The sequence below is a fragment of the Mustelus asterias genome, unplaced genomic scaffold (genome assembly GCF_964213995.1).
Source record: "Mustelus asterias unplaced genomic scaffold, sMusAst1.hap1.1 HAP1_SCAFFOLD_1155, whole genome shotgun sequence".
NCBI lineage: Eukaryota > Metazoa > Chordata > Chondrichthyes > Carcharhiniformes > Triakidae > Mustelus > Mustelus asterias.
Window position 1 is genome coordinate 62,609 of NW_027591100.1, and position 27,392 is coordinate 90,000.

Sequence of the window (27,392 nt, forward strand, 5' to 3'; positions counted from 1 at the left end):
GTGAGTGCATGCGAGTCTGTGTGTGAGAGAGTGCATGCGTGTTTGTGTGTGTGAGTGCATGCGAGTCTGTGTGAGAGTGCATGCGAGTCTGTGTGTGTGAGAGTGCATGCGTGTTTGTGTGTGTGAGTGCATGCGAGTCTGTGTGAGAGAGTGCATGCGAGTCTGTGAGAGAGTGCATGCGAGTCTGTGTGTGTGAGTGCATGCGAGTCTGTGTGAGAGAGTGCATGCGAGTCTGTGTGTGTGAGTGCATGCGAGTCTGTGTGTGAGAGTGCATGCGAGTCTGTGTGTGAGAGTGCATGTGAGTCTGTGTGTGAGTGCATGCGAGTCTGTGTGTGAGAGTGCATGTGAGTCTGTGTGTGTGAGTGCATGCGAGTCTGTGTGTGAGTGCATGCGAGTCTGTGTGTGAGAGTGCATGCGAGTCTGTGTGTGAGAGAGTGCATGTAAGTCTGTGTGTGACTGCATGCGAGTCTGTGTGTGTGAGTGCATGCGAGTCTGTGTGTGTGAGTGCATGCGAGTCTGTGTGAGAGTGCATGCGAGTCTGTGTGTGTGAGTGCATGCGAGTCTGTGTGTGTGAGTGCATGCGAGTCTGTGTGTAAGAGTGCATGCGAGTCTGTGTGTGTGAGTGCATGCGAGTCTGTGTGTGAGAGTGCATGCGAGTCTGTGTGTGAGAGTGCATGCGAGTCTGTGTGTGAGAGTGCATGCGAGTCTGTGTGTGAGAGTGTATGCGAGTCTGTGTGTGTGAGTGCATGCGAGTCTGTGTGTGTGAGTGCATGCGAGTCTGTGTGTGTGAGTGCATGCGAGTCTGTGTGTGTGAGTGCATGCGAGTCTGTGTGTGTGAGTGCATGCGAGTCTGTGTGTGTGAGTGCATGCGAGTCTGTGTGTGAGAGTGCATGCGAGTCTGTGTGTGTGAGTGCATGCGAGTCTGTGTGTGTGAGTGCATGCGAGTCTGTGTGTGTGAGTGCATGCGAGTCTGTGTGTGAGTGCATGCGAGTCTGTGTGTGAGTGCATGCGAGTCTGTGTGTGTGAGTGCATGCGAGTCTGTGTGTGAGAGTGCATGCGAGTCTGTGTGTGAGTGCATGCGAGTCTGTGTGTGAGTGCATGCGTGTTTGTGTGTGTGTGAGTGCATGCGAGTGTGTGTGTGTGTGAGGGAGTGCATGCGAGTGTGTGTGTGAGGGAGTGCATGCGAGTCTGTGTGAGAGAGTGCATGCGTGTTTGTGTGTGAGTGTGTGTGAGGGAGTGTATGCGAGTGTGTGTGTGAGGGAGTGCATGCGAGTCTGTGTGAGAGAGTGCATGTAAGTCTGTGTGTGAGAGTGTGTGCGCGCCTGTGTGTGTGTGAGTGCATGCGGGTCTGTGCGTGAGTGCCTGCGTGTGAGAGAGTGCATGTGAGCTGGTCTGTGTGTGAGTGCATGCGAGTCTGTGTGTGAGAGAGTGCATACAAGTGTGTGTGTGTGCGTGAGTGCACAGTGGTTAACACTGCTCCCTCACAGCGCCAGGGACCCGGGTTCGATTCCCGGTCTGGGTCACTGTCTGTGCAGAGTCTGCACATTCTCCTCATGTCTGCGTGGGTTTCCTCTGGGTGCTCCGGTTTCCTCCCACAGTCCGAAAGACAAGCTGGTTAGGGTGCATTGGCCGTGCTAAATTCTCCCGTAGTGTATCTGAACAGGCGCCAGAGTGTGGCAACTGAGAGATTTTCACAGTAACTTCATTGCAATATTAACGTTGGCCCACTTACGACACTAATAAACTTAAAACTTAGCATGCGAGTCTGTCTGTGCGCCTGAGTGTGTGTGTGCGCGCATGCGAGTTGGCAAGTGTGTGTGTGTACGGGTTAGTAAGCATGTGTGAATGCATGTGAGTCACTGAGTGAGTTTCCATGAGCGTGTGTGCGCCTTATAGGATAGTGTCGAGTGCATGTGTCAGTATCCTAGAGTATGTTTGCTTCTGTGAGTGCATGAGACGGCACAGTGGCTAGCACTGCTGCCTCACAGCGCCAGAGACCCGGGCTCAATTCCAGCCTTGGGTCAGTGTGTGTGGAGTTTGTACATTCTCCCCGTGTCTGTGTGGGCTTCCTCTGGGTGCTCACAGTCCAAAGATGCGCAGGTTAGGTGGACTGGCTGTGCTAAATTGACCCTAGTGCCAGGGGGATTAGCAGGGTAAATATGTGAGGTTCTGGTGATAGGGCCTGGGTGAGATTGTGATCGGTGCAGACTCGATGGGGCAAGTGGCCTTCTCCTGCACTCTTGGGATTCTATGATTCAGTGAGTGTGAATCTGTGCCGATGATGAGTGAGCATGCCCGAGAGTGAGTCAGAGATTGCATGCATGCGAGTCTGAGTGTATGCGAGTGAGTGAACGTGTTATGATCTCAGCTTTGGAAATTTCCACCTAATTTGACATTTTTAGTGACTGTCCAGCCTCGAAAGCTTTTTGGAGGAGGGGAGGGGGTTCTGAATTCCCCCTTCCTTTCGTGTGAGGGTTTCCCGACCTCCCAGCTCTCATTTTAAGAATTTCTGGGCGGCAGGTGGGTGCCACAGTGGTTAGCACAGCTGCCTCACAGCGCCAGAGACTCGGGTGCGATTCCTGGCTCTGTGCGGAGTCTGCATGTTCTCCACGTGTCTGCGTGGGTTTCCTCCCACAGTCCGAAAGATGTGCTGGTTAGGGTGTATTGACCCAAACAGGCGCCGGAGGGTGGCGACCAGGGGAATTTCACAGTAACTTCATTGCCGTGTTAATGTAAGCCTTACTAGTGGCTAATAAACTTGACTTTTCTCTCCCTCACCAGAGGAAATATTCACTCTCCATCTTGGTGAGACCACATTTGGAATATTGTGTGCAGTTCTGGTCACCTCACTATAAGAAGGATGTGGAAGCATTGGAAAGAGTGCAGAGGAGATTTACCAGGATGCTGCCTGGTTTGGAGGGTAGGTCTTATGAGGGAGCTAGGGCTTTTCTCTTTAGAGCGGAGGAGGAGGAGAGGTAACTTAATAAGAGGTTTATAAAATGATGAGGGGGGATAGATAGAGTGGACGTTCAGAGACTATTTCCTCGGGTGGATGTGGCTGTTACTAGGGGGCATAACTATAAGGTTCATGGTGGGAGATATAGGAGGGATGTCCGAGGTAGGTTCTCTACTCAGTGGTTGGGGTGTGGAATGGACTGCCTGCTGTGATAGTGGAGTCGGGACACTTTAGGAACTTTCAAGCGGTTATTGGATAGGCACGTGGAGCACACCAGGATGATAGGGAGTGGGATAGCTTGATCTTGGTTTTGGACAAAGCTCAGCACAACATTGAGGGCCGAAGGGTCTGTACTGTTCTATGTTCCATCGTCTCTACTGAATCCTTTACTCATCCCCCCCCTTGATGATTAGATCAGCCCCACACGCAGCAGGAAGATTCCCACCCTTCAACCCTCTGTGGTAAACATTCTCTGCGTTTCTCTGGCAGTCTGTTCATGACGAGAACGTTCCAAAGGTGGTTCAGAGGCGGCCTTGTTGTTGCTGCCTTCGTAATGCGGGAAATGCTGCAACCAATTTGTGCACAGCAAGATCCCACACAGCAACTTTCCTTCTCCCGGAACGGCTCATTGACTGGCGATTTGATTACATGTATCAAGAGTGAAAAGTATGGTTTCTTGCACACTATACAAAGCATACCATTCATAGAGAAGGAGAGGATGCAGAATGTAGTGTTACAGTCATAGCTAGGGTATAGAGAAAGATCAACTTAATGCGAGGTAGGTCCATTCAACAGTCTGATGGCAGCAGGGAAGCTGTTCTTGAGTCGGTCAGTACGCGACTTCAGGCTTTTGTATCTTTTTCCTGACAGAAGAAGGTGGAAGAGAGAATGTCGGGGGTGCGTGGGGGTCCTTAATTATGCTGGCTGCTTTTCCCGATGTAGTGGGAAGTGTAGATGGAGTCAATGGATGGGAGGCTGGTTTGCGTGATGGACTGGGCTACATTCACAACCTTTTGTAGTTCCTTGCCGTCTTGGGGGGAAGATAGGGAGGGGGGGGCGCAGGATTTTTGGGAAGGCACATCACACCCCAAACCCCTCATCCACCCCAGCGTCAGTGACAGCTGAGCGCAAGACCTGGTGTTTTGTTTTTTTAAAAAAAAAAACAAAGGGTCATCCTTCACGTCCTTGCACACACAAGTCACCAATGTGGTCAGTCCTCTGGTTTGAAGATAAGGCCAGCAAACTACGCACTAAGCTGCGAAAAAAAAAACCCTTACTAATAAGTTCCCAGAACTTGCGAAAGTTCAATTCCAGGAACCACCCGCTCACCCCGAGCAAAAAGGCAGAGTTCGTGGAAATGCTTTTCTTAGTCTTTTGACACCCTTTGTGAGCTGTGTTTTTATATATAGTCTTTTGACACCCAGTGTGAGCTGTGTTTTATTATATATACATAGCAAAGAAAAATAACTCCAACTTACTTTGGGTCTGACTATTTGCACTTCCTGTAAGCTACAGAGCACTTGTCACAAGGCAGGTTAACACTGCAATGAAGTTACTGTGAAATTCCCCTCGTTGCCACACTCCAGTGTCTGTTCAGGTCAATGCACCCTAATCAGCACATCTTTCGGCCTGTGGGAGGAAACCAGAGCACCCGGAGGAAACCCACACAGACACTGGAAGTATGTGCAGACTCCAGTGACCCAAGCCAGCAATCGAACCCACGTCCCTGGCACTGTGAGGCGGCAGTGCTAACCACTGCGCCGCCTATATGAAGCTCCTTACTCAAGGCCTTGCAGTGACTGTTGACTTGAGTATGGTGTACAGTTTTACACAGGAGGTACACAGCACAGAAACAGGCCAGCCAGCTCTGTGCTGGCATTTCTGCTCCACACAACTCCTTGACCCATCCTTCCTGACTCGCGCCCGTGTTTATCCAGCGGTCCCCCCCCAATGTATTGCTGCTATCCACCTTGACAACTCCCCACAGGAGCGGGTTCCACACACTCGTCCCCCCCTGCTCTAGGGGGAACCATGATGTGGAGATGCCGGCATTGGACTGGGGCAAGACCATAAGAAGTCTCACAACACCAGGTTAAAGTCCAGCAGGTTTATTGGGTAGCACAAACTTTCAGAGTGTCACTCCTTCAGGTGAAAGCTTGTGCTGCCAAATAAACCTGTTGGACTTTAACCTGGCGTTGAGAGACTTCTTACTCTAGGGGGAAAGACAGTTCTCCCCCATTGCATGTGTTAGTGAGCGTCTTCGATTGAGTGTTGAATTCCACTCTTCTCCACATGGAGACATTCGCTCTGTAGCCACCTGCTCAAAACCTTTCACTGTTATGACCTTGATAACACCCTGCCACCCTATGATTTCTCTATTCTCTTTTGCTGAAAACATTCTTGGTGACAGTGGTTAGCACTGCTACCTCATGCAGCCAGGAACCTGGGTTCGATTCCCAGCATGGGTCACTGTCTTTGTCAAGTTTGCACATCCTCCCCCCGCAATGTGTCTGTGTGGGTTTCCTCCCACAGTGCAAAAGATGTGCTGATTAGGTGGATTGGCCGTGCTAAATTCTCCCTCAGTGTACCCGAACAGGAGTGTGGCGACATGAGGAATTTCACAGCAACTTCATTGCAGTGTTAATGTAAGCCTATCGGTGACTAACAAATAAATCAAACATTAATTTATTTTCAAACATCAGCTGCAGTGGCAAGACCCACGATCTTGACTCAAACAAATGCGACATCTTGGAGTAGACCAGTAACTAAGATGCAACGGTCAGAAAAGACCCAAGCATGGAGCTTTCTTCTGAAAGGAATAAGGAGTGTGATCAGTCTGCAAGTGATGGGGGAAGAGGGGCAAGATAAAAACCGCTACAGCACTAAGAGTGCGAGCACACAGAACAAACAAGAAGCCACTTATTTTCTTTCAAAAATATTTAATTTATAATATTGAGCTGCCATTTTCCAACAGTGAGTGGTGTGTGTCAACTGGCAGTGGCCACTGATCTTAAGGCTCCACAGTGCTGAGCATACCCAGCATGGCAAGTAATGCAACCTTCACTTAAACATGTAAACTTCTGGGGAGCTGGATGGGGAAAGTAGGTAGTTAACCAACCAGGGCCACTGCGGTGGGATCTTGCTCTGCTTCAAGACAGCCTCAAGACCCAATTCCCTTGAGCAGCAGACAAAAAAAAAGTTGGCTGCTATTATTTCCACCTCGATCTCCTCGTTAGTCGGACTATAAACCGGCAGGTACAATTTAGAGTGTGCGTCAAAGGATTTTCTGATTTTCATTTATTTAAATAAAAAGATATATAGTACAAAGAACGGACTGCCTCACCCAGTAATATGGGAGCGTGTCAGAGATAAGGATAGACAGTGTGTGTAACTTTGTTAATCCTGGTCAGCATCCTCCAAAGAGGCTACAATTCCTTTCTAATCTCCCAAACCACCCCCACCCAACAGTTAGCCCTTCAAGAGATGCGAAGGCATCATCCCCCATTCCCTCCCCAACATCAGGCCACAGTAGGGGGACAAGGGCAGCCCAGTTTACAGATCACCAGCAGCCCCTCTGTGTCCCAAAGACCCTGCCCAGGACAAGCTTCACCCACGAGTGTCCCCCCAGGAGGGCCTTAGAAAGACAGAAATTAAATCAAGTCCACGTTGATTGGGGAAAACTAGGGAGCAGCAAGCACCAAGCGGCACTCAGCCAAGACAGAAATCAGAGGAATGATTAAAAAAGAAACAGGAGTGTTAAAAATTTAAGGGTGGGCAATTGGGGGTGGGTTTGAGAGATTATTAAAAGCTACAACACAAGGAGAGAGGATGGTCATCAAGACACTGGCTGTATACTTAGTTAAATGTGTTCAGATGCCCAGTATTGGGAGGTTAAAAGACACCTAACAAGGCAAATACATTGCACCCTCTCTCTCCCCTTCTTACCCACTCATATCACTCAATGGATTAAGGGTTTCATGGGGGGGGGGGGGGGGGGGGGGGGGCAGATACATGACTTGCAGCTTCAGAACACAGGCCAGATACCACTCCCATGTGATTTGCAGCTTCAGAACAGGGCAGATACTGCTTTCCTCCTACTGTTGCCACATTCACCTCCCCCTGCCCTCTCCTAACTGCCATCCCCCTGCCCTCGAAGGCTGGCATGGGAGCTGCAAGTGGAAAGCCAGCCGCAGAAACTAGACGTGGGAAGGAACAATCCCACTGACAAACTTCCTGCAGGATTCATTACTGACCAATGTTAATAAAAAAATTAAAATCAAATACATTGTTCAGCGAAAGTAAATATATATTACATGAAGGAAAATATTTATTCGGGTTAGAATTAAATAGGCAACATCTCCCAACTAGGGTAGGTGTACCAACATCACCACCTCGTTTTATAACCACCCCCCCCCCCCACTTCTGACTACCTCCACCTTTGACTCAATTCTCAATCTTTTTCTTCACCTCCCCCCCCCCCACTCCATAAACATCCCCCCTCCCTTCTTGACAATCTTCTGCACTCAGAATAAAGAGGGGAGGGAAGGAAGGAAGAGGAGAAAAAGGGCTTGAGAGAGCAGATCACAATGATACATAATTCTGAAGTGGGTTCCGTCCCGGTTCAGGACCAGACCGATGCAGGTGAGTACAAGCTGTAAGTGAGGCGATGCAGCACTGGATCTCATTCAACGATTCGAGACTTCCCAACACAGTTCACAGATTAGAAAATTCCCCAGGAGTCCTTAAAAGCAAAGTCTTGGGGCTCTGCACATACACACACAGTACGCACGCCAGAGAGGATTCCACAGTTCCCAACTTCAGCTGCCAGAGGATGCTGAAAGGTGGCCACACTCCTGTTCCAACACAAGTGGAGGGCCTGCTCCCAGACAGGGCCGGTCCCGTCAGTCCTGCTCCCCCCTCGTTTACCAGCCCACCAGTAGTCTCAGAGGCTGCTCCCAAACGGAAAAACGGTCAACCGCACGTGTCTTTTCACAGCTGCCACCTTTGTGAGGAGCGGGAGGGAGCGAGTGAGGGGGGAACGGGGAAGAGGACACAGCATAGCTGGAATCAGAACAGTGTTTCAGGTGGGTCAGGATTCACCTCAAGAGGTGCATGATACTTGCCCCCGCGATGCCAAAGCCCGCAATCCACATCAAGGCTTTTTTCGCAGATTCCTCAACATTGTTCTCATGGAAGAATTTTGTGAAGCCATCCTGTTGGGGAGTAAAGACAGCATTCAGAAAACCAATAGAGGCAGCTTAAACCAGAGCTTCCTCTGGCAGCAACAACACCACCAACCCCCCCCCCCCCTCCCCCCAGCCCCCCCAAACACACGAATCCCACCCTATACACCACCTCCCACACCACATGCAACAAATCCCCCTAAACACCAAGGGAGGGACTGATCAACCACAAGACTGAGTGCTGGAGCAAACCCAAGGGGCTGAAATGGCCTCCTCCCATCACCTAGTTATAACACATGCTGGGGCTTGGGCAGACGGTACGTGACTGAGTTACCACTGCAAAGCAAAATGCAGCAGAGATGCCGCTTGGCCTACAATGAGCCAGGCTGTCAGGCTCAAATCAGACAAGTGATAGCGACTCGACCATTGCGCAATAAAACTCGTCATCTGCTCCCCGTGTATGTCTGCTCTTGGCAATTGCACAACCCTGGGTGATGAATCGCTTTACACAGGAGCCCGCACAGAGGCTTAATCCCACGCTCAAAGCAGACAATGAACGAGTGACACAGCACCTCAAAAGACTCATTCACAGGGAATTGCTTAAAGTGTGGCCGCCAACTAGTCACCTCTACCCAACCCAAAACCAGGGGATAGTGACAAACTGATGACACTGACATAGCAAACAGGAAGCCGATGTGCAAGCCTGGCTGTACTGACAATCCAGGATGGGGCAATAGCTTCATAAATCTACATAGATTTGCTGTGTACCCACACAGACATGGAGCGCCATGCGTCCGACTGAAGCCATGTAAATCAGTGGATATTATCCCACATGCGCAGATCAGGTGGGTGTGGGGGATCCAGCACTCCTTTTAGGAATAGTGTGCATCTCACTCAGTGGAATTTAATCACGCGCACACATCAGATGACAAAGGCCCAAGGTCATTCGATGACACTCCCTGGTAAAGTCCAGCCACATTGCTAGCTGTTTGAACCTATGCAAACAGGGGTGGGGAGATGGTGGAGGAGCAGGGAGCCAGTGGAGGACCCACCAGGGTGAAGAGTGGGTGTTATCCTTACCCAGCCATTGTGAGTCTCTAGCCACTCTCTCTTCTGCTGTGTCAGGTACTGTGTGACTTGTGCAGCCACCTCGTCAACATAGTCCTCCTGCCGACTCTTCTTCAGGTGATTGCCCATTACTGCTCCAAAGGCGATGAAGCTCACCACTCGGCCCCAGTTCACCTCGCCGTCGCGGAACATCTCAGTAGCTACCCGCGGGATGGTCTCCAGGTCATCCTTCTGTGCAATGTTTAGACGGGTTATCATGCCTGTGGAGAGGAGAGAGGGATAGCGTCAATAACACAACGTGGTTAATAACTGCAAACTGCACAAGGACACTGGCTTCAAACCAAAATGATAAAGCGGCTATACATTTACTAAACTGAGTGGGCCAAATTCTGGGCACCACATTTTTAGGAAGGACATCAAGGGTGTAGATGAGATTTATTAGAATAGTAACTGGACCCCATCATCCCAGTTAGTGGGGAAGCCGGGGCGGGGGGGGTGCATATGCACAGTCTTTAACCAGGGGGGCACAGATTGAAGATATATGGAATAAATTTAAGCAAGAGTTGGACAGGCAGGAAAGTGGAGTCACAGTGGCAAGCACTGCTGCCTTAGAGCGCCAGGGACCCGGGCTCAATTCCCAGCTTGGGTCACTGCATGGAGTTGGCACATTCTCTCCATGTCTGCATGGGTTGCCTCTCACTCCAAAGATGTGCAAGTTAAGTTGATTGGCCATGCTAAATTGTCCCTCAGTGTTAAGAGGGATTAGCAGGGTAAATACGTGGGGTTATGGGGATAGGGCCTGGGTGGGCTTTTGTCAAGTGCAGGCTGAATGGCCTCCTTCTGCACTGTAGGGATTCTATTCTGAGATCAGCTATGATTATACTCAAAGGTGGAGCAGGCTTGAGGAGCTGAATCACTGATTCCCAGTTCCTATAATCATGACTACACATGAACCTTAATCTGTTTCCACTGTCCTTTAAGTACAAGGAACATGATTCATAGCTTTAATGCAAGACTGAATGATATTTTACCACCCTCCCCCCCCCCCCCAAAGTTACCAATAACTACCACTGTGCTTGCCTCTCCAGAGATCAAACATGCCCTTCTGCCAATTGAGTGCAGATGTACAAGGGCTGGCTGGCAGTAATGTGCAGCTGCTGAGTACAGTGTATACACAATGCTCAAATATGAAAGCTCATTTGCCGTGCTGAATGAGCAAGGTGGGTTAGCAAGTGGAGATTAGATAAGGCCTGTAAACAAATTAGACTTCCTCTGAAATGGGGCAGATGTGCACCCGCCCAAGAGGCGCAACAGGATAGGTAGCAGGCTGCAGCCGACTCAGATATTCATCCAGAGAGCGGTGAGCCTGTGGAATTCACTACCACAGAAAGCAGCAAAGGTCAAGGAGTTTAAGGAGGAGTTGGATATAGCTCTTGGGGCTGGCGGGGCTATCAAGTTGGACAATTAGCCATGACAATGGTGGAGCAGACTTGAAGGACCTGCTCCTATTGCATGTTTCAGGGACTTCCATCATTGTCTAGCACTCCATGAACAAGACACGCAATCTAATCACTGCTGATCTGTTCTATCAAGGGTAAGATGACACTGTGACCTGCTCGTGAATTCCAACCATCCAGGGAAGCCAAAGAACTCTTTCTCCCCCAACATTAAACTACAAGAGGAAACAAAGTAAAAAAAATACTACCTTTTCCTTGAACACTTATTTACATGGGGAAGGCTATTCGACCAGGAGGTCAACCACCCAATACCCATGGTTCAAGCTCAGCCGTACAACCCCCAAGATGCAGAGTCCCAGAGCACAAGCAGTATGTTATTGTCTGCAGTTGCCCTGTTGACACTATAAAGACATTCCAGAGAGGTGCTTTATAAAAACACACCCATACAGAACAATGAAACCACAGAGTCTGCAGGAAAGCTAATCTCAAGTATTACACTCAAACCAGTCCTGACTGTACCAAAAGGCATGCGAGACTTGTCAGAAACTATTTGTGTTTGTTCACTGCCAGTTTTATTTACGCCCAGCCTCATGAGTGAGCACAGTTAATCCCATCAAGTAAAATAGAAACAGAAAGGCTTTAAAATTGTTCACTTCCTCCCAATTCTCTAGTTGCAGATCAGTGGGGGTTGGAGCTGAACCATTGCATAATGCCCATTCCAGTCCTCTTGGCTGGTCACACTGCTCCTAATGTCCATTCCACTCCCACCCCCCCTTCCTGGTCAGCTACACTGCTCCTAATGCCCATTCCACCCCCTCCTGGTTAGCTGATGGAGGAAGTTACAGAAATTGGGAGGGGGTGTAGGGGCTGAGGGGGAAGGAGGTTACAAAGATAGGGAAGGGTGGTGGTGACTGCATTAGACAAACATTTTAGAAATGTTGCCTAATCCCCATGAATCAACAGTCCCTCCGATACAATGGGAGAATCCCAAATCCCAGAATGAGGGGGGTACGATTCACTCCATCCACAAACTATGTCACCCCATACCAATCCATTGCAGTAATTCTCACTCTTTCCCCCCTGCCCCCCAGGCAGCCACTTCAAGTTTCCTTTCAAGTTCCTTGGTCAACAACGCTGCCACATTTGCCTCCAGAGGGCAGTTCAATCATAGGCAGTCAGCTGACAGTCCTGAGGGATAGAGTCCAAATTAGAAATAACAGAGCAGTCCCAGATTAATATTTCAGCTGTAGACCACTGGTCTCACAAGGGGACTCTACCTCAACCGTCAAAAAACTGCTTTGCATATTAGCTTGGCAGGATGCTGTTATCACAGGTGGGTGGGGGAATGGGGTTTCCAGTACAGTACACAAGTGTTATTGTGCAGAGCTCCATCCGGTATAGTCCACTGTTCACACTCCATGGCATCAGTGAGCTCCCCCAGCCCCTTGAGACAACACAGCCTGTGATCCACCAGCAATCTAACTGCACCCTCTCCCTGCCAGTCTCAAAGCAAGCTCACCCCTTCCCAAACACCATGTATGCTTTGACGCACTTGTGGTACGCACAATCATGGCAACACCACCCCCACCCTCCACATCCCACCCAAATGCCCCTGCTTTGTGACAATGTCCTCCCACTGTTAAGGGTAAACCATCAAATGCACAACCACCCCAGTAAACCACTGCTTCAACCTTCCCCAATACCAGACTAAAACACTCAGCCAAAACAGAGAATGAAACCCAGAATATGAACACCAGTCCCTCTTTGCTGAAGCTGTACATCTCTGCTCAAAGGCAAACAGTAGGGTTTCTGTTCTGGAGGGGGAAATAAAAACTTTCCCATCTCCCACACACAGGGAGAAACCCAAACAGCAAGTCAGCTGGAATCGGGAAAGGGTGTGATACTGGGAGGTTAACTCTTCCAAAACTCAAGTCTGAAGACACTGGGGAACTTGCATGCCCCAAGGGGAGGGAGTGCCCACTGCAGAGGACACCACCTGCATCATTTCACAAAGACTTCAAATAAAAACAGAAACTGTTACCAAGCTGGAATACAACTAGAAAACTACAGAATGTGTTCAGAGGACTGACATGTATTCACAACTGCTTCTTTCTGAAGATATTTAAAGCAGTCACACTTTTCCAGTGTAAGTCAAATGGAAGAGGAGGGATTATAAAAGGTTGTTTTGTCAGTATGATACCAATTCCCTCCTGGCTGCCTATTGACAAGGCAGTAAAATTCCCTCTGCAGCTTCCCTCAACATCCCCTGCCACTGCGACTGGAAATTACCAGCTAGATTTCCAGACCCAAATTTACATCAAAATAAACAGCACCAAAGCCAAGAGTGGCAGCAACTACAACAGTCAACAGCTAAACACTAGGTCAAATACAAAAATGGGACTCCCTCTGGCCAAACCAACAGTCAATTCCCGGAGCAAAGCCAGGGGTCATTAATCTCAGGAATAACCCCAGGAGGAAAGCCAGGGGTAAAACATCAGCAGGAACAGCCACACAATCAAAAGACAAATACCCCCAACTGCAGTCAGGAAACCACTGGCCAAGCAGGCAACTCTACAAGCCATCTATCAAACTAATGTGTGTGGGGAACATTAAAGCAGAGTGTATGGGGCAGAGAGATATTGTACCAGGAACATTGACCAGGAAACCATTTGGCAAATAAGCAAAAGGCACAAGGGGGGGGGGGGGGGGCGGAAGGAAGGAGGCAGGGAAAGGAAGATTAACCAGCTATGGGTGCAATACTAACAGCTAAAACTGCAAACACCACAAACAAAGTGAAACTAACCAGCTGAGGAGAGAAATGGCCAATAAAAGAGGGCAAGGGGCAAAGAGTGAAGTGACCGAAGAAGGGGGAGATGAAGTGACCAGATGTGAAGAAAGAGGGACCAGAGGTGGAAGGAGGGAGCGAAGTGACCAACAAAAGAGGGAGAGAAACAACCAGAGGTAATATGGGGAAGTGAAGTAACCAAAGGGAAGGGGATTTTCACAGTAACTTCATTGCAGTGTCATTGGAAGTGATGTCACTAGTGGAGGGGCAGAAGAGGGGGGAAAAGCAGTGAGTTTGTGAAGAGACCAACCTTTTTTGGGGGGTGGGGGGGAAGAAAGAAGAGTGAAGTGACACAGTAGCAGAGTGGTTCGCACTTCTGCCTCATAGTGCTTGGAACTTAGGTTTGATTCCCGGTTTGGGTCACCGTCTGTGTGGAGTTTGCATATTCTCCCTGTGTGGGTTTCCTCCAGGTGCTCAGGTTTCCTCCTCTGGTGCAGACTTGATGGGCCAAATGGCCTCCTTCTGCACTGTAAGGATTCTATTCTAAAGTGACCAATATTTTGATGGTTTGGGGGGGGGGGGGGGGGAGAAGAGGAGAAGTTAAATTACCACCATCACAAAACCCCTACAGTGCAGAAGGCGGCTATTTGGCCCATCTAGCCCACCAGTGAACAGGCACTAGGACCCACGCGGCATCCCCCCCGCCCCCCCCCAAAAGCAAGCAATGCTCCCAGTGCGCATGCCCAACCTGTCACCCGCCCCCTCCCCAGCAATGCTCGCAATGCGCATGCCCAGACCATCGCCCCCTTCCCCAATGCTTATACCCCCCCACCAATGCGCATGCCCAGGCCGTCAACCCCCCCCCGGCTCCCAATGAGCGTGCCCAGCCCCGGCAGTGGTAGCAAACGGGCGCTAGGACCCCACGGGAGCCCGTCTCCCTTCCCCCCCTCTCGGCGTCTCCCTTACCAGTGAAGGCCGTGCCGTGCTTCTCGATGAGGCGGTCCCCGATCCTCTGTAACGTCTCGGCCGCCCGCCGGTCGTCGTCCGGAGACGAGCAGCCGCCGCAGAACCAACCAGGGCCGCTGGCCGCCGTCTGTTGCTGGGCGTGGTGCCGGATGAAACCCCGGACAAGCTCGTAAGTCCTGCGATAGAAAGGGTCGCCGCTGGCGTCGGAGGAGGAAGGGAAGAGGACATCGGGCCCCTCCTCAGAGGGGCTGCCGCCATTTTCGGGCGTCTGAGGCAGCGAGCCGTCGCCGGCTCCGGGCAAAAGGCGGGGGGTGGGGTTGGGGGCCGCTCCGCCGCAAGGGGCCCGGCCGCCCTGCGAGCAGTAAAACTGGGTATGGAGCTGCATCAGAGCGCTGCTGGAGCTTCGGTTCAAGGCCAACACCGTTTGTTCCATCGTAGCTGCGGTTCTTCCCAAGATGGCGCCGCCGGAGGAGAGGAAGGGGGAACCGTTGGACGAGCGTCTGAGGCGCAGGCGCCCTGCGCGAGCGCTTATATAGCGGGGGAAGGGCATATACGCCGCTGAGTGACAGCCCGCCTCCGCCAATCACTGCCGGCCTGGTAGCTCCCGCCCTCGCCCCTCTCCTCCAATCACCGCTGCCCCCTCTCCACCTGTCAATCAGCCTTCCCCCCCCCCGCTGTCCTCCAACTGCCGCTCCCTGTCAATCAGGACAGATGGACCCGCCCCCTTACGTCACTGAGGGCGGAGCATCACCCATCTGCGGCAATCGTCGCCCGCCATCCCCTATCAATCAGACCAGGGAGCCCGCCCCCCGCCCCTCCCCGTTCTATCTCAACCAATCGCCACTCAGGTCGCCGCCCCCCGGCATGTCAATCAAGACAAAACGGTCACGTGACCAAGCCGTGGCCCCGCCTCCTCCTCGGGCCTGAAGCCCCGCCCACCTGTTAGTCTCGCCCGCTTCAGACGACGGAGGCCGGTTAGCCCCTTCCCCCGTGCTAGCCCTTCCCCGCCATCTTGCTTTGGCGCAAAGCGTTCGCACGGCCCTCCCTTTGAAGCTAGGCTTGCCGTTCCTGCGCCAAATCCTCCCCCCATGCTTGCTTCTTTCCCACCCTCAACCTGGGGGGGGGGGGGGGCGTTCGGCCCTTTCTGGCCCATGCTAGCCCCTTTTTTTTCTTGGCAGCCGATCTATCCATGGCAGAATTCTCATTGGGACAAGAACAGAAAATGCTGGAAAATGTCAGCGGGTCCGACCGCATCTGTGGGAAGGGAATAGATGTGGAGATGCCGGCGTTGGACTGGGGTAAAACACAGTAAGAAGTTTAACAACACCAGGTTAAAGACCAAGGATGGGTTAGCACTGCTGCCTCACAGCGCCAGGGACCCGGGTTTGATTCCCGGCTTGGGTCACTGTGCGGAGTCTGCACGTTCTCCCCGTGTCTGCGTGGGTTTCCTCCGGGTGCTCCGGTTTCCTCCCACAGTCCGAAAGCCGTGCCGATTAGGTGCTAAATTCTCCCTCAGTGTAACCCGAACAGGCGCCGGAGTGTGGCGACTGGGGGATTTTCACAGTAACTTCATTGCGGCGTTAATGTAAGCCGACTTGTGACACTAATTGAAATGACTTCAATCAGGCCATTGAGGTTGGCCTATTGGAATATGAACTGATTAAGGGATCAATTGATGGGCCAATGAGGGAGTCTTTTCCTTGTATTTAACCGGGGAGTGTCAGTTCTTCTGGCACCCCCGAAGGTACACCGCTGACTAATCGCACTTTGTGTACTGCTGTTCGAATTGTTAACAAAGGGATTTTGGTGAAGGGACTTGTGCTTCCGGAGACTTATTACACTAATAAAGAAAAATTAATCTTTTCTATGGGGCATCTGTAAACGTTGGTGAGAGTCGGAGCGGACATGCCGTATTTCCTTAGTCTTCTGAGAAAGTAGAGACGTTGGTGGGGCTTTCTTAACTATAGTGTCCACATGGAGGCACCAAGACAGGTTGTTGGTGATCTGGACACCCAGAAACATGAAGCTCTCGACCCTTTCTACTTCATCCCCGTTGATGCAGACAGAGACACTGCACAAAGGCCTCTCTGTGCCCGGGGCAAATTTGGATGTGGGGCTGACTAAACCCGTGGCCCAGACGCTGGATGAACACAGCAAATAGCGAAGGCCGCCACATCCTGCCAATTACAATACCTGGCCTTCACCACTGCTCTCTCTCTCTTTCCTTCCGCCTGACCGGATTCCTAAGCAGGTCAGTCATTCGCCTTCCATTCCACCCCAACCTCAATGTTGGCTGACACTCTCTCGTGCAGGGAGTTTATCAAAAGTCCGCTGGAAGTCCCTATCAACAGCATCCATTACACATTCCCCCGCCCACCGCATTAGTAACCTCTGAAACAAAAGGTTTGGGCAGAAAGAGAGTATAAAGTTAGAGGGAGGTTGAGCTGTTTGACTACGGAGGCCGGCACAGCAGTGTCTCCTCTCCCTGACCCGTCCCCGCCTATTCGCCAACCCCGCCCCCCACCCCCGCCCCCAGCACAGGTTCCATGGGAGTCAGGGTGAGGTTGGGGCCCCGAGGGCAGCCCCTTTTAAGCCTTCGACTGACTCCCAAACAAAGATATTGAGGAACGTGCACATCTCCCTAACTTCCTCCAGCCCCGACACCCCGCTCCCTATCTCTGTAACCTCCTTCAGCCCCTACACCCCCTCCCTATCTCCCTAACCTCCTTCAGCCCCTACACCCCCTCCCTATCTCCGTAACCTCCTCTAGCCCCGACACCCCCTCCTTTTCTCTGTAACCTCCTCCAGCCCCTACACCCTCTCCATATCTCTGTAACCTCCTCCAGCCCCTACACCCCCTCCCGATCTCTGTAACCTCCTCCAGCCTCTACACCCCCTCCCCACCTCTGTAACCTCTCTCTCTCTCTGTCTGTCTGTCTCTCTCTGTCTGTCTCTGCCTCTCTCTCTGTCTGTCTCTCTCTCTGTCTGTCTCTGCCTCTCTCTCTGTCTGTCTCTCTCTCTCTGTCTGTCTCTCTCGCTCTCTGTCTCTCTCTCTCTCTCTGTCTCTCTCTCTGCCTGTCTCTCTCTGTCTGTCTCTCTGTGTGTCTCTCTATCTCTCTCTGTCTCTCTCTCTCTGTCTCTCTCTCTGTCTGTCTGTCTCTCTCTCTCTCTGTCTCTCTCTCTCTCTCTCTGTCTCTCTCTCTGTCTCTCTCTCTGTCTCTCTCTCTGTCTCTCTCTCTGTCTCTCTCTCTGTGTCCCTCTCTCTCTCTGTCTCTCTCTCTCTCTCTCTCTCTGTCTCTCTCTCTCTCTCTCTCTCTCTCTCTGTCTCTCTCTCTCTCTGTCTCTCTGTCTGTATCTCTCCTCCTTTAAGACGCTCCTTAAAAACCGACTTCTTTGACCGAGCTTTTGGTCGCCCTGTCCCTAATATCTCCTCGTGTTTCTGGGGTCAATTTGATTCCGATAAAGCTTGTGGGAAGTGCCTTTGGGAATGTTTTAGCTCCCTGGAGGGTGCCTTAGAAATTCAACCCAATATTCCCTCACACCCGCAAGGGTCAGTACCCGTTTGAAACCTCCGCACATGTAGATTCCCGAACCTCTCTCAATCCCGCCTATGCCAACCCTCCCCTTCCTGGCATTCCCACTCCCTTTTCACCCCAAAGGGATCCCAATCACCAACCGAGGAAAGAATCCCGGAGATTGACTGGGAGACAGATCACAATCGGAAAGCGTCACATTCTCGACTTAGCCCAGGTAAATATTTTGACCCACTTCAGAGGACTTTGTTCCAGAACGTTCCAGAGAGAGCTTCCCCTCCTGTTCAGAAGCTGCAGGAAGCACGGGAAAGTTCCAGAAAAGTGCAAATGCCCCTCAAACCTTCTCCAATATCATGGTAACCGGCCTAGCAATGGAGTGGGCCAGCACTCTCTACACGTAACAACAACAAATTGAATTTGAATAGCACCTCCCCCCCACCACACACTTTAATGCCATAAATTCCCGAGGCACCTCACGTCTCTTAAGTTGGAGGGGGTTGTTGGGTGGGATTTTCCAGCTGCGCTCGCCCCAGGCACGGAATTCCCGTCCGGGGTCAACAGAGCTTTGCATGGTCGTCCCCCCCCACCTGCCCCCCCCCCCCCCCATACGCCCGCTATGATTCCCGTGACGGGATGGAACAGGAACATTCCGCCCATACGTTTTACAGAACAGAAAAAGGCCCATCGTGCCTGTGCTGGCCATCAGGCACCATTCTGGTTCGCGCTGCTGCCTCGCCGCGCCAGGGGCCCGGGTTCGATTCCCGGCTCAGGTCACTGTCTGAGTTGAGTTTGCACATTCTCCCCGTGTCTGCGTGGGTTTCCTCCCACACTCCAAACATGTGCAGGTTAGGTGGATTGGCCATGCTAAATTGGCCCTTAGTGTCCAAAGATGTGTAGGTTAGGTGGATTGGCCATGCTAAATTGCCCCTTAGTGTCCAAAGATGTGCAGGTTAGGTGGATTGGCCATGCTAAATTGCCCCTTAGTGTCCAAAGATGTGTAGGTTAGGTGGATTGGCCATGCTAAATTGTCCCTTAGTGTCCAAAGATGTGTGGGTTAGATGGATTGGCCGTGCTAAACTGCCCCACTGTGCCACCATGCTTCCTCACGGCGTTCTATGGAAATTATTTATTCTTCTTTTGGTTGCTGCTCGCAGTTAACTGATACTATCATGTTTAATCTCTGGCGTCCAACCCATTCCCCCGCTCTTAATTCTTAATCTCGTAAAATCTCTCATTCATCCGTGGGACACGGGCGTCGCTGGCTGGGACCGGCATTTATTGCCCATCCCTAGTTGCCCTTGGAGGGCAGGTGAGAGTCGACCCCATTGCTGTGGGCTCTGGAGTCACATGTAGGCCAGACCGGGGTAAAGACGGCAGATTTCCTTCCCTAAAGGGAACCAGATGGGTTTTTCTGACAATTGACAATGGTTTCACGGTCATCAGTAGACAACCACTGCTGCGGCAGTGGTACAGGTGGCGGGTTTGGAAGGTGCTGTCAAAGGAGCCTTGGTGAGTCGCTGCGGTGCATCTTGTAGATGGTACACACGGCTGCGTCGGTGATGGAGGGAGTGAATGTTTGTGGTTGGCGTGTCGATCGAGCGGGGCTGCTTTGATCTGGATGGGTATTTTTTTATTCATTCGTGGGACATGGGCGTCGCTGGCTGGGCCAGCATTTATTGCCCATCCCTAGTTGCCCCTTGAGAAGGTGGTGGTGAGCTGCCATCTTGAATCGCTGCAGTCCACGTGCTGTGGGTTGACCCACAATGCCGTTAGGGAGGGAGTTCCAGGATTTTGACCCAGCGATTGCAAAGGAACGGCCGATATATTTCCAAGTCGGGATGATGAGTGGCCAGGAGGGGAACTTGCAGGTGGTGGTGTTCCCCATGTGGCTGCTGCCTTTGTCCTTCTAGATGGAAGTGGTCGTGGGTTTGGAAGGTGCTGTCTAAGGATCTTTGGTGAATTGCTACCGTGCATCTTGTAGATGGTACACACTGCTGCTACTGAGCGTCAGTGGGGGAGGGAATGAATGTTTGTGATTAGCATATCGATTGAGCGGGGCTGCTTTGTCCTGGATGGTGTTGAGTTTCTCAAGTGTTGTTGGAGCCGCACTCATCCAGGCAAGTGGAGATTGTTTTTGGGAGCCGCACTCATCCAGGCAAGTGGAGATTGTTGTTGGGAGTCGCACTCATCCAGGCAAGTGGAGATTGTTTTTGGGAGCCGCACTCATCCAGGCAAGTGGAGATTGTTGTTGGAGCCGCACTCATCCAGGCAAGTGGAGATTGTTGTTGGGAGCCGCACTCATCCAGGCAAGTGGAGATTGTTTTTGGGAGCCGCACTCATCCAGGCAAGTGGAGATTGTTGTTGGGAGCCGCACTCATCCAGGCAAGTGGAGATTGTTGTTGGGAGCCGCACTCATCCAGGCAAGTGGAGATTGTTGTTGGGAGCCGCACTCATCCAGGCAAGTGGAGATTGTTGTTGGGAGCCGCACTCATCCAGGCAAGTGGAGATTGTTGTTGGGAGTCGCACTCATCCAGGCAAGTGAAGATTGTTGTTGGAGACGCACTCATCCAGGCATGTGGAGAGTTTTCCATCACACTCCTGAATTGCGCTCCATCGTCGGGGGACAGGCTTTGGGAAGTTGGGAGGTGTGAGTCACACTCTGCAGTGTGCTCCCCAAGGGTGTCGCACAGTATCAGCTCCCCAGCTGCTCCCACAGACAATGGCATTGAAAACTCCCAGGGCTCGTCACTGCACTTAGCTCCCAGGCAGCCCTTTCCCTTTGGGCTTTACCTATTAAACCCATTGAAGCAATGAACTTTGCAGGGTGCAGGATTAACAGGCTTAGACTTGGACCGTTGCAGTTTTGTTTTCTGATAGTGAACTCACAGTGTTGAGTTGGAGATCCCCTGACGGTACAGTATTACACCTAACTCGCTCTGAACTGATAATTGGTGGGACTTTCTCTACCACCTTCAGTTCCAAGTTGCAATGCCCGGGACTTATTTCGGGTAAGCACGCAGCATTACAAATTTCCTCTTGACAGTGGAATGTCCCTTTAATTAAAGGCACAGTGGGTTAGCACCACTGCCTCACGGCGCAAGGGACCCGGGTTCGATTCCCGGCTCGGGTCACTCTCTGTGCGGAGTCTGCACGTTCTCCCCGTGTCTGCGTGGGTTTCCTCCGGGTGCTCCGGTTTCCTCCCACAGTCCGAAAGACGTGCTGGTTAGGGTGCGTCGGCCGTGCTAAATTCTCCCTCAGTGTAACCCGAACAGGAGTGTGGCGACTAGGGGATTTTCACAGTAACTTCATTGCAGTGTTAATGTAAGCCGACTTGTGACACTAATAAATAAACTTAAACTTAAAAACTTCCATCCGTTGTCCAGCTGCTTAAGGGAAAAAGTTCCACTCATTCTCCGATCCTCTTCCGAAAGTCTTGATTGCATGTGCTTCCGCCGCACTCCCAGGCGGAACATTCTGAATTTTCCCGTTGCACGAAGAAAGACTTTCCTTGCGTTGCCATCGCTGCTTCCCCCAAATCACCTCAGCCCCGTGGCCCCCTCTGGCTCTTGATCCCTCTGAGAACAGCTACAGTTCCTCCCGCTCTACTCTGTCCACACCCCCTCAAGTTTCGGAATGCTTCGATCAAAACACTTGGAGGAGGTTACAGAGATAGAGAGGGGGGTGTAGGGGCTGGAGGAGGTTACAGAATTAGGGAGGGGGTGTAGGGGGCTGGAGGAGGTTACAGAGATAGGCAGGGGGTGTAGGAGGCTGGAGGAGGTTACAGAGATAGAGAGGGGGGTGTAGGAGCTGGAGGAGGTTACAGAGATAGGCAGGGGGTGTAGGGGGCTGGAGGAGGTTACAGAGATAGGCAGGGGGTGTAGGAGGCTGGAGGAGGTTACAGAGATAGAGAGGGGGGTGTAGGAGCTGGAGGAGGTTACAGAGATAGGGAGGGGGTGTAGGATCTGGTGGAGGTTACAGAGATAGGGAGGGGGTGGAGGGGCTGCAGCAGGTTACAGAGATAGGGAGGGGGTGTAGGGGCTGGAGGAGGTTCCAGAGATAGGGAGGGTGATGTAGGGGCTGGAGGAGGTTATAGAGATAAGGTGGGGGGGTGTAGGGGTTGGAGGAGGTTACAGGGATAAGGAGGGCGTGTAGGGGGCTGGAGGAGGTTACAGAGATAGGGAGGGGGTGTAGGGGGCTGGAGGAGGTTACAGAGATAGGCAGGGGGTGTAGGAGGCTGGAGGAGGTTACAGAGATAGAGAGGGGGGTGTAGGAGCTGGAGGAGGTTACAGAGATAGGCAGGGGGTGTAGGGGGCTGGAGGAGGTTACAGAGATAGGCAGGGGGTGTAGGAGGCTGGAGGAGGTTACAGAGATAGAGAGGGGGGTGTAGGAGCTGGAGGAGGTTACAGAGATAGGGAGGGGGTGTAGGAGCTGGTGGAGGTTACAGAGATAGGGAGGGGGTGGAGGGGCTGCAGCAGGTTACAGAGATAGGGAGGGGGTGTAGGGGCTGGAGGAGGTTCCAGAGATAGGGAGGGTGATGTAGGGGCTGGAGGAGGTTATAGAGATAAGGTGGGGGGGTGTAGGGGTTGGAGGAGGTTACAGGGATAAGGAGGGCGTGTAGGGGGCTGGAGGAGGTTACAGAGATAGGGAGGGGGTGTAGGGGGCTGGAGGAGGTTACAGAGATAGGGAGGGTGAGTAGGAGTTGGAGGAGGTTACAGAGATAGGGAAGAGGTGTAGGGGCTGGAGGGGGGTTACAGAGATAGGGAGGGGGTGTAGGGGGCTGAAGGAGGTTACAGAGATAGGAAGGATGTGTAGGGGCTGGAGGAGGTTACAGAGATAGGGAGGGGGTACAGGGGCTGGAGGAGGTTACAGAGATAGGGGGGGTGTAGGGGCTGGAGGAGATTACAGAGATAGGAAGGGGGTGTAGGGGCTGGAGGAGGTTACAGAGATAGGGAGGGGGTGGAGGGGCTGGGGGAGGTTACAGAGATAGGGAGGGAGTGTAGGGGCTGTAGGGGGTTACAGAGATAGGGAGGGGGTGTAGGGGCTGTAGGAGGTTACAGAGATAGGGAGGGAGTGTAGGGGGCTGGAGGAGGTTACAGAGATAGGGAGGGTGAGTAGGAGTTGGAGGAGGTTACAGAGATAGGGAAGAGGTGTAGGGGCTGGAGGGGGGTTACAGAGATAGGGAGGGTGTGTAGGGGCTGGAGGAGGTTACAGAGATAGGGAGGGGGTGTAGGGGCTGGAGGAGGTTACAGAGATAGGGAGGGGGTGTAGGGGCTGGAGGAGGTTACAGAGATAGGGAGGGGGTGTAGGGGGTGGAGGAGGTTACAGAGATAGGGAGGGGGTGTAGGGGGCTGAAGGAGGTTACAGAGATAGGAAGGATGTGTAGGGGGCTGGAGGAGGTTACAGAGATAGGGAGGGGGTGTGGGGGTTGGAGGAGGTTACAGAGATAGGGAAGAGGTGTATGGGCTGGAGGAGATTACAGAGATAGGGAGGGGGTGGAGATGCTGGGGGAGGTTACAGAGATAGGGAGGGGGTGTAGGGGCTGGAGGAGGTTACAGAGATAGGGAGGGGGTGTAGGGGCTGGCGGAGGTTACAGAGATAGGGAGGGGGTGTAGGGGCTGGCGGAGGTTACAGAGATAGGGAGGGGGTGTAGAGGGTAGAGGAGGTTACAGAGATAGGGAGGGTGGGAGGGGGTTACAGAGATAGGGAGGGGGTGTACGGGCTACAGGGGGTTACAGAGATAGGGAAGGGTGTAGGGGCTGGCGGAGGTTACAGAGATCAGGAGGGGGTGTAGGGGCTGGAGGAGGTTATAGAGATAGGGAGGGGGTGTAGAGGGTGGAAGGAGGTTACAGAGATAGGGAGGGGGTGTAGGGGCTGGAGGGGGTTACAGAGATAGGGAGGGGGTGTCGGAGCTGGAGGAGGTTACAGAGATAGGGAGGGGGTGTAGGGGCTGGAGGAGGTTACAGAGATAGGGAGGGGGTGTCGGGGCTGGAGGAGGTTACAGAGATAGGGAGGGGGTGTGGGGGTTGGAGGAGGTTACAGAGATAGGGAAGAGGTGTAGGGGCTGGAGGAGATTACAGAGATAGGGAGGGGGTGGAGGAGCTGGAGGAGGTTACAGAGATAGGGAGGGGGTGTAGGGGCTGGAGGAGGTTACAGAGATAGGGAGGGGGTGTAGGGGCTGGAGGAGGTTACAGAGATAGGGAGGGGGTGTAGGGGCTGGAGGAGGTTACAGAGATAGGGAGGGGGGTGTCAGGGTGACAGAGGAAGGGGTTGGAGCGGTGGGAATGAGGAGGGATTGGAAAGTGGGACGAGAATTAAAATTGCAGTGCTGTGGGACCAGGCACAGTGCGGGTCAGCGAGAAGGTTTAATGTCCGCGGGGAGCCGACATGAGTTAGGAGACGGGGAAAGTGGGTCGGGGCTATTTAACTGGAGGTGCCTCACCCTCAGTGACAATCCTTGGGTGCGGGGAAGGGGAGGCAGTGAGACAATCACCTTCCCTCCCCCTCCTCCCCCCTTCCCCCCCAGTCCCAGAAATACCACCGGGATTCGTAGAGAGCGCGGCTGGAAAGCCTCCTCTGGCGCGGCATAAAGCAGCACTCGTCAGAGACACTGATCTCATTCCCTGAAACCCGTGGAAACAAAAATCCTCTCCGTTCTGCTTTTGCGATCGTGGCCTTATAAGGATATATAGCAAAGAACTAACATCCTTCCACAGCCTGAGTGTATACCGGGCCTGCACTCCCTCGAGTCCGGGAGAGTAAGCGAGGGGGGACTGATCTGATCGAGAGGGGGTTTAAGATGATTAAAGGATTCGATAGGGTCGACGGAGGGAGGCTGTTTTCTCTGGTGTGGGGGAGGGAGGGAGTCCAGAACAAGATTGGGGGGAGAACCTTCAAATGACAGCCAGGCCGTTCAGGAGGGGGCGGGGGGGGGTGAGCATCAGGAAGCACTTCCTCCCTCTAAGAGGAGGAGGGGAATCCGGAACACTCCCTCCCCCTCCCACCATAAAAAGCTCTGGAGTCTGAGGGGGAAATGTCCAACCGGAGATGGATAGATTGGTTTTGGGGTCAAAGGGTCTGAGGGTGATGGAACGAAGGTGGGTAGACGGAGTTAAATTGTAGCTCAGCCAGGCTCTGATTGAATATGGGAAAGGTTTCAGGGGCCGAATGGCCTCCCCCCGCGCCTCCTAGCATTGTATAGCCTCAGGGGGCCTCCTCCCGTTCCCGGGCCACAGACTCGAGAGGGGCTGAATGGCCTCCTCCTGTTCCTGTGTAACAGACTCGAGAAGGGCTGAATGGCCTCCTCCTGTTCCTGTGCAACAGACTCGAGAGGGGCAGAATGGCCTCCTCCTGTTCCTGTGCAACAGACTCAAGGAGGGCTGAATGGCCTCCTCCTGTTCCTGTGCAACAGACTCAAGAAGGGCTGAACGGTGTTGTTCTTCTGTAACAGACTCGAGAAGGGCTGAATGGCCTCCTCCTGTTCCTGTGCAACAGACTCGAGAGGGGCAGAATGGCCTCCTCCTGTTCCTGTGCAACAGACTCAAGGAGGGCTGAACGGTGTTGTTCTTCTGTAACATGCTCAAGAGGGGCTAAATAGTTTGGTCCTGTCCCTGTGTAACAGACCCGAAAGGGGCTGAATGGCCTCCTTCTGATCATGTACAACAGCTCCAGAGGGGCTGAATGGCCTCTTGTCCCTGTGCAACAAGCTCGAGAGGGGCTGCATGGCCTCCTTCTGATCATGTCCAACAGCTCCAGAGGGGCTGAATGGCCTCCTGTTCTGGTGTAACAGACTCGAGAGGGGCTGAAGGGTCTCCTCCTGATTCTGTGCAACAAGCTCGAGAGGGGCTGAATGGCCTCCTTCTGTCCCTGTGCAACAGACTCAAGAGGGGCTGAATGGCCTCCTGTTTCTGTGCAACAGACTCAAGAGGGGCTGAATGGCCTCCTGTTCCTGTGCAGCAGACGCGAGATGGGCTGAATGGCCTCCTTCTGATCATGTACAACAGGCTCGAGAGGGGATGAGTGGCCTCCTCCTGTTCCTGTGCAGCAGACGCGAGATGGGCTGAATGGCCTCCCTCTGATCATGTACAACAGGCTCGAGAGGGGCTGAACGGCCTCCTCCGACTCCAGGCTTGCTTCCGAGCACATCTACACGGCATCTTGTACCCAGCTGCCAGCCTGTGCCCTCACCCAGTGAGCCAGCCCAGAGTAAGCAGGTAAACATTTCCTCAGCGGCAGAGGCGCAGGGTGTTTACCAGAGCATCCATCGGGACGGGGAGAGAAGGAGCCAAGTCACACACCACATCCGAGTGCAGGAAAAACAATTTGTCCCTCAAACCGGCCAGCGACATCATTCCTGACTCCGGATGTTTGTGTATCCTCACCACAAGCCTGGATTGCAAAACCACTCTGATCCCGTGCCGAGGTTAGGCTTGGCCTTTGTCACAGTGACCCGCCACTTAAACGCGGTCAACTCAGCTCAGCTGGACGGACAAGGACCCGTCTGGACATCCAGAAGCTCATAAGATATAGAGGAGCAGAATGAGGCCATTCGGCCCATCGAGTCCGCTCCGCCATTCGATCGTGGCTGATATTCTCCTCATCCCCATTTTCCTGCCTTCTCCCCGTAACCCTTCACCCCCATTCCCAATTAAAAACCTGTCTAACTCCCTCCTTAAATGTACTCACTGTCCCAGCATCCCCCGCACTTTGAGGGGCAGCGAATTCCACAGATTCACAGCCCTTTGGGGGAAGTAGTTTCTCCCCCAACTCTGTTTTAAATTTGCTGCCCCTTATCCTGAGACCTCTCGTCCCAGAATGTCCCACAAGAGGAAGCATCCGCTCCCCGTCTACTTTATGCAAACCTTTTATCATCTTGTAAACCTCAGTTTGACCTCCCCTCGTTCTTCTAAATCCCAGAGAGTGTCGGCCTGAACTGTTCAATCTCTCTTCACACGATAAACCCCCTCATCTCTGGAATCAATCCAGTGAACCTCCTCTGAACTGCCTCCAATCCCACTACATGTTCTGGTCTCCCTATTATAGAAAGGATATTATTAAACTAGAAAGAGTGCAGTAGAGATTTACTAGGATGCTACCGGGACTTGATGGATTGAGTTATAAGGAGAGGCTGGACAGACTGGGACTTTTTTCTCTGGAGCGTAGGAGGCTGAGGGGTGATCTTATAGAGGTCTGTAAAATAATGAGGGGCGCAGATCAGCTAGATAGTTAATATCTTTTCCCAAAGGTAGGGGAGTCTAAAACTAGAGGGCATAGGTTTAAGGTGAGAGGGGAGAGATACAGAAGTGTCCAGAGGGGCAATTTCTTCACACAGAGGGTGGTGAGTGTCTGGAACGAGCTGCCAGAGGTAGTAGTAGAGGCGGGTACAATTTTGTCTTTTAAAAAGCATTTAGACAGTTACATGGGTACGATGGGTATAGAGGGATATGG

General features: G+C 52.4%; 1 protein-coding gene across 1 annotated transcript; it reads right to left on the reverse strand.

The window, feature by feature from the left end:
• Nucleotides 1-6,238: 6,238 nt before the first annotated feature.
• On the reverse strand, nt 6,239-14,980 carry LOC144487943 (induced myeloid leukemia cell differentiation protein Mcl-1 homolog). Its single transcript, XM_078205996.1, has 3 exons — nt 14,416-14,980; nt 9,220-9,467; nt 6,239-8,169 (listed from the first exon to the last, which is right to left on the reverse strand). The coding sequence occupies exons 1-3, from the start codon at nt 14,963-14,965 to the stop codon at nt 8,053-8,055; spliced, it is 915 nt and encodes a 304-aa protein (XP_078062122.1). The 5' UTR covers nt 14,966-14,980; the 3' UTR covers nt 6,239-8,052.
• Nucleotides 14,981-27,392: the final 12,412 nt, after the last annotated feature.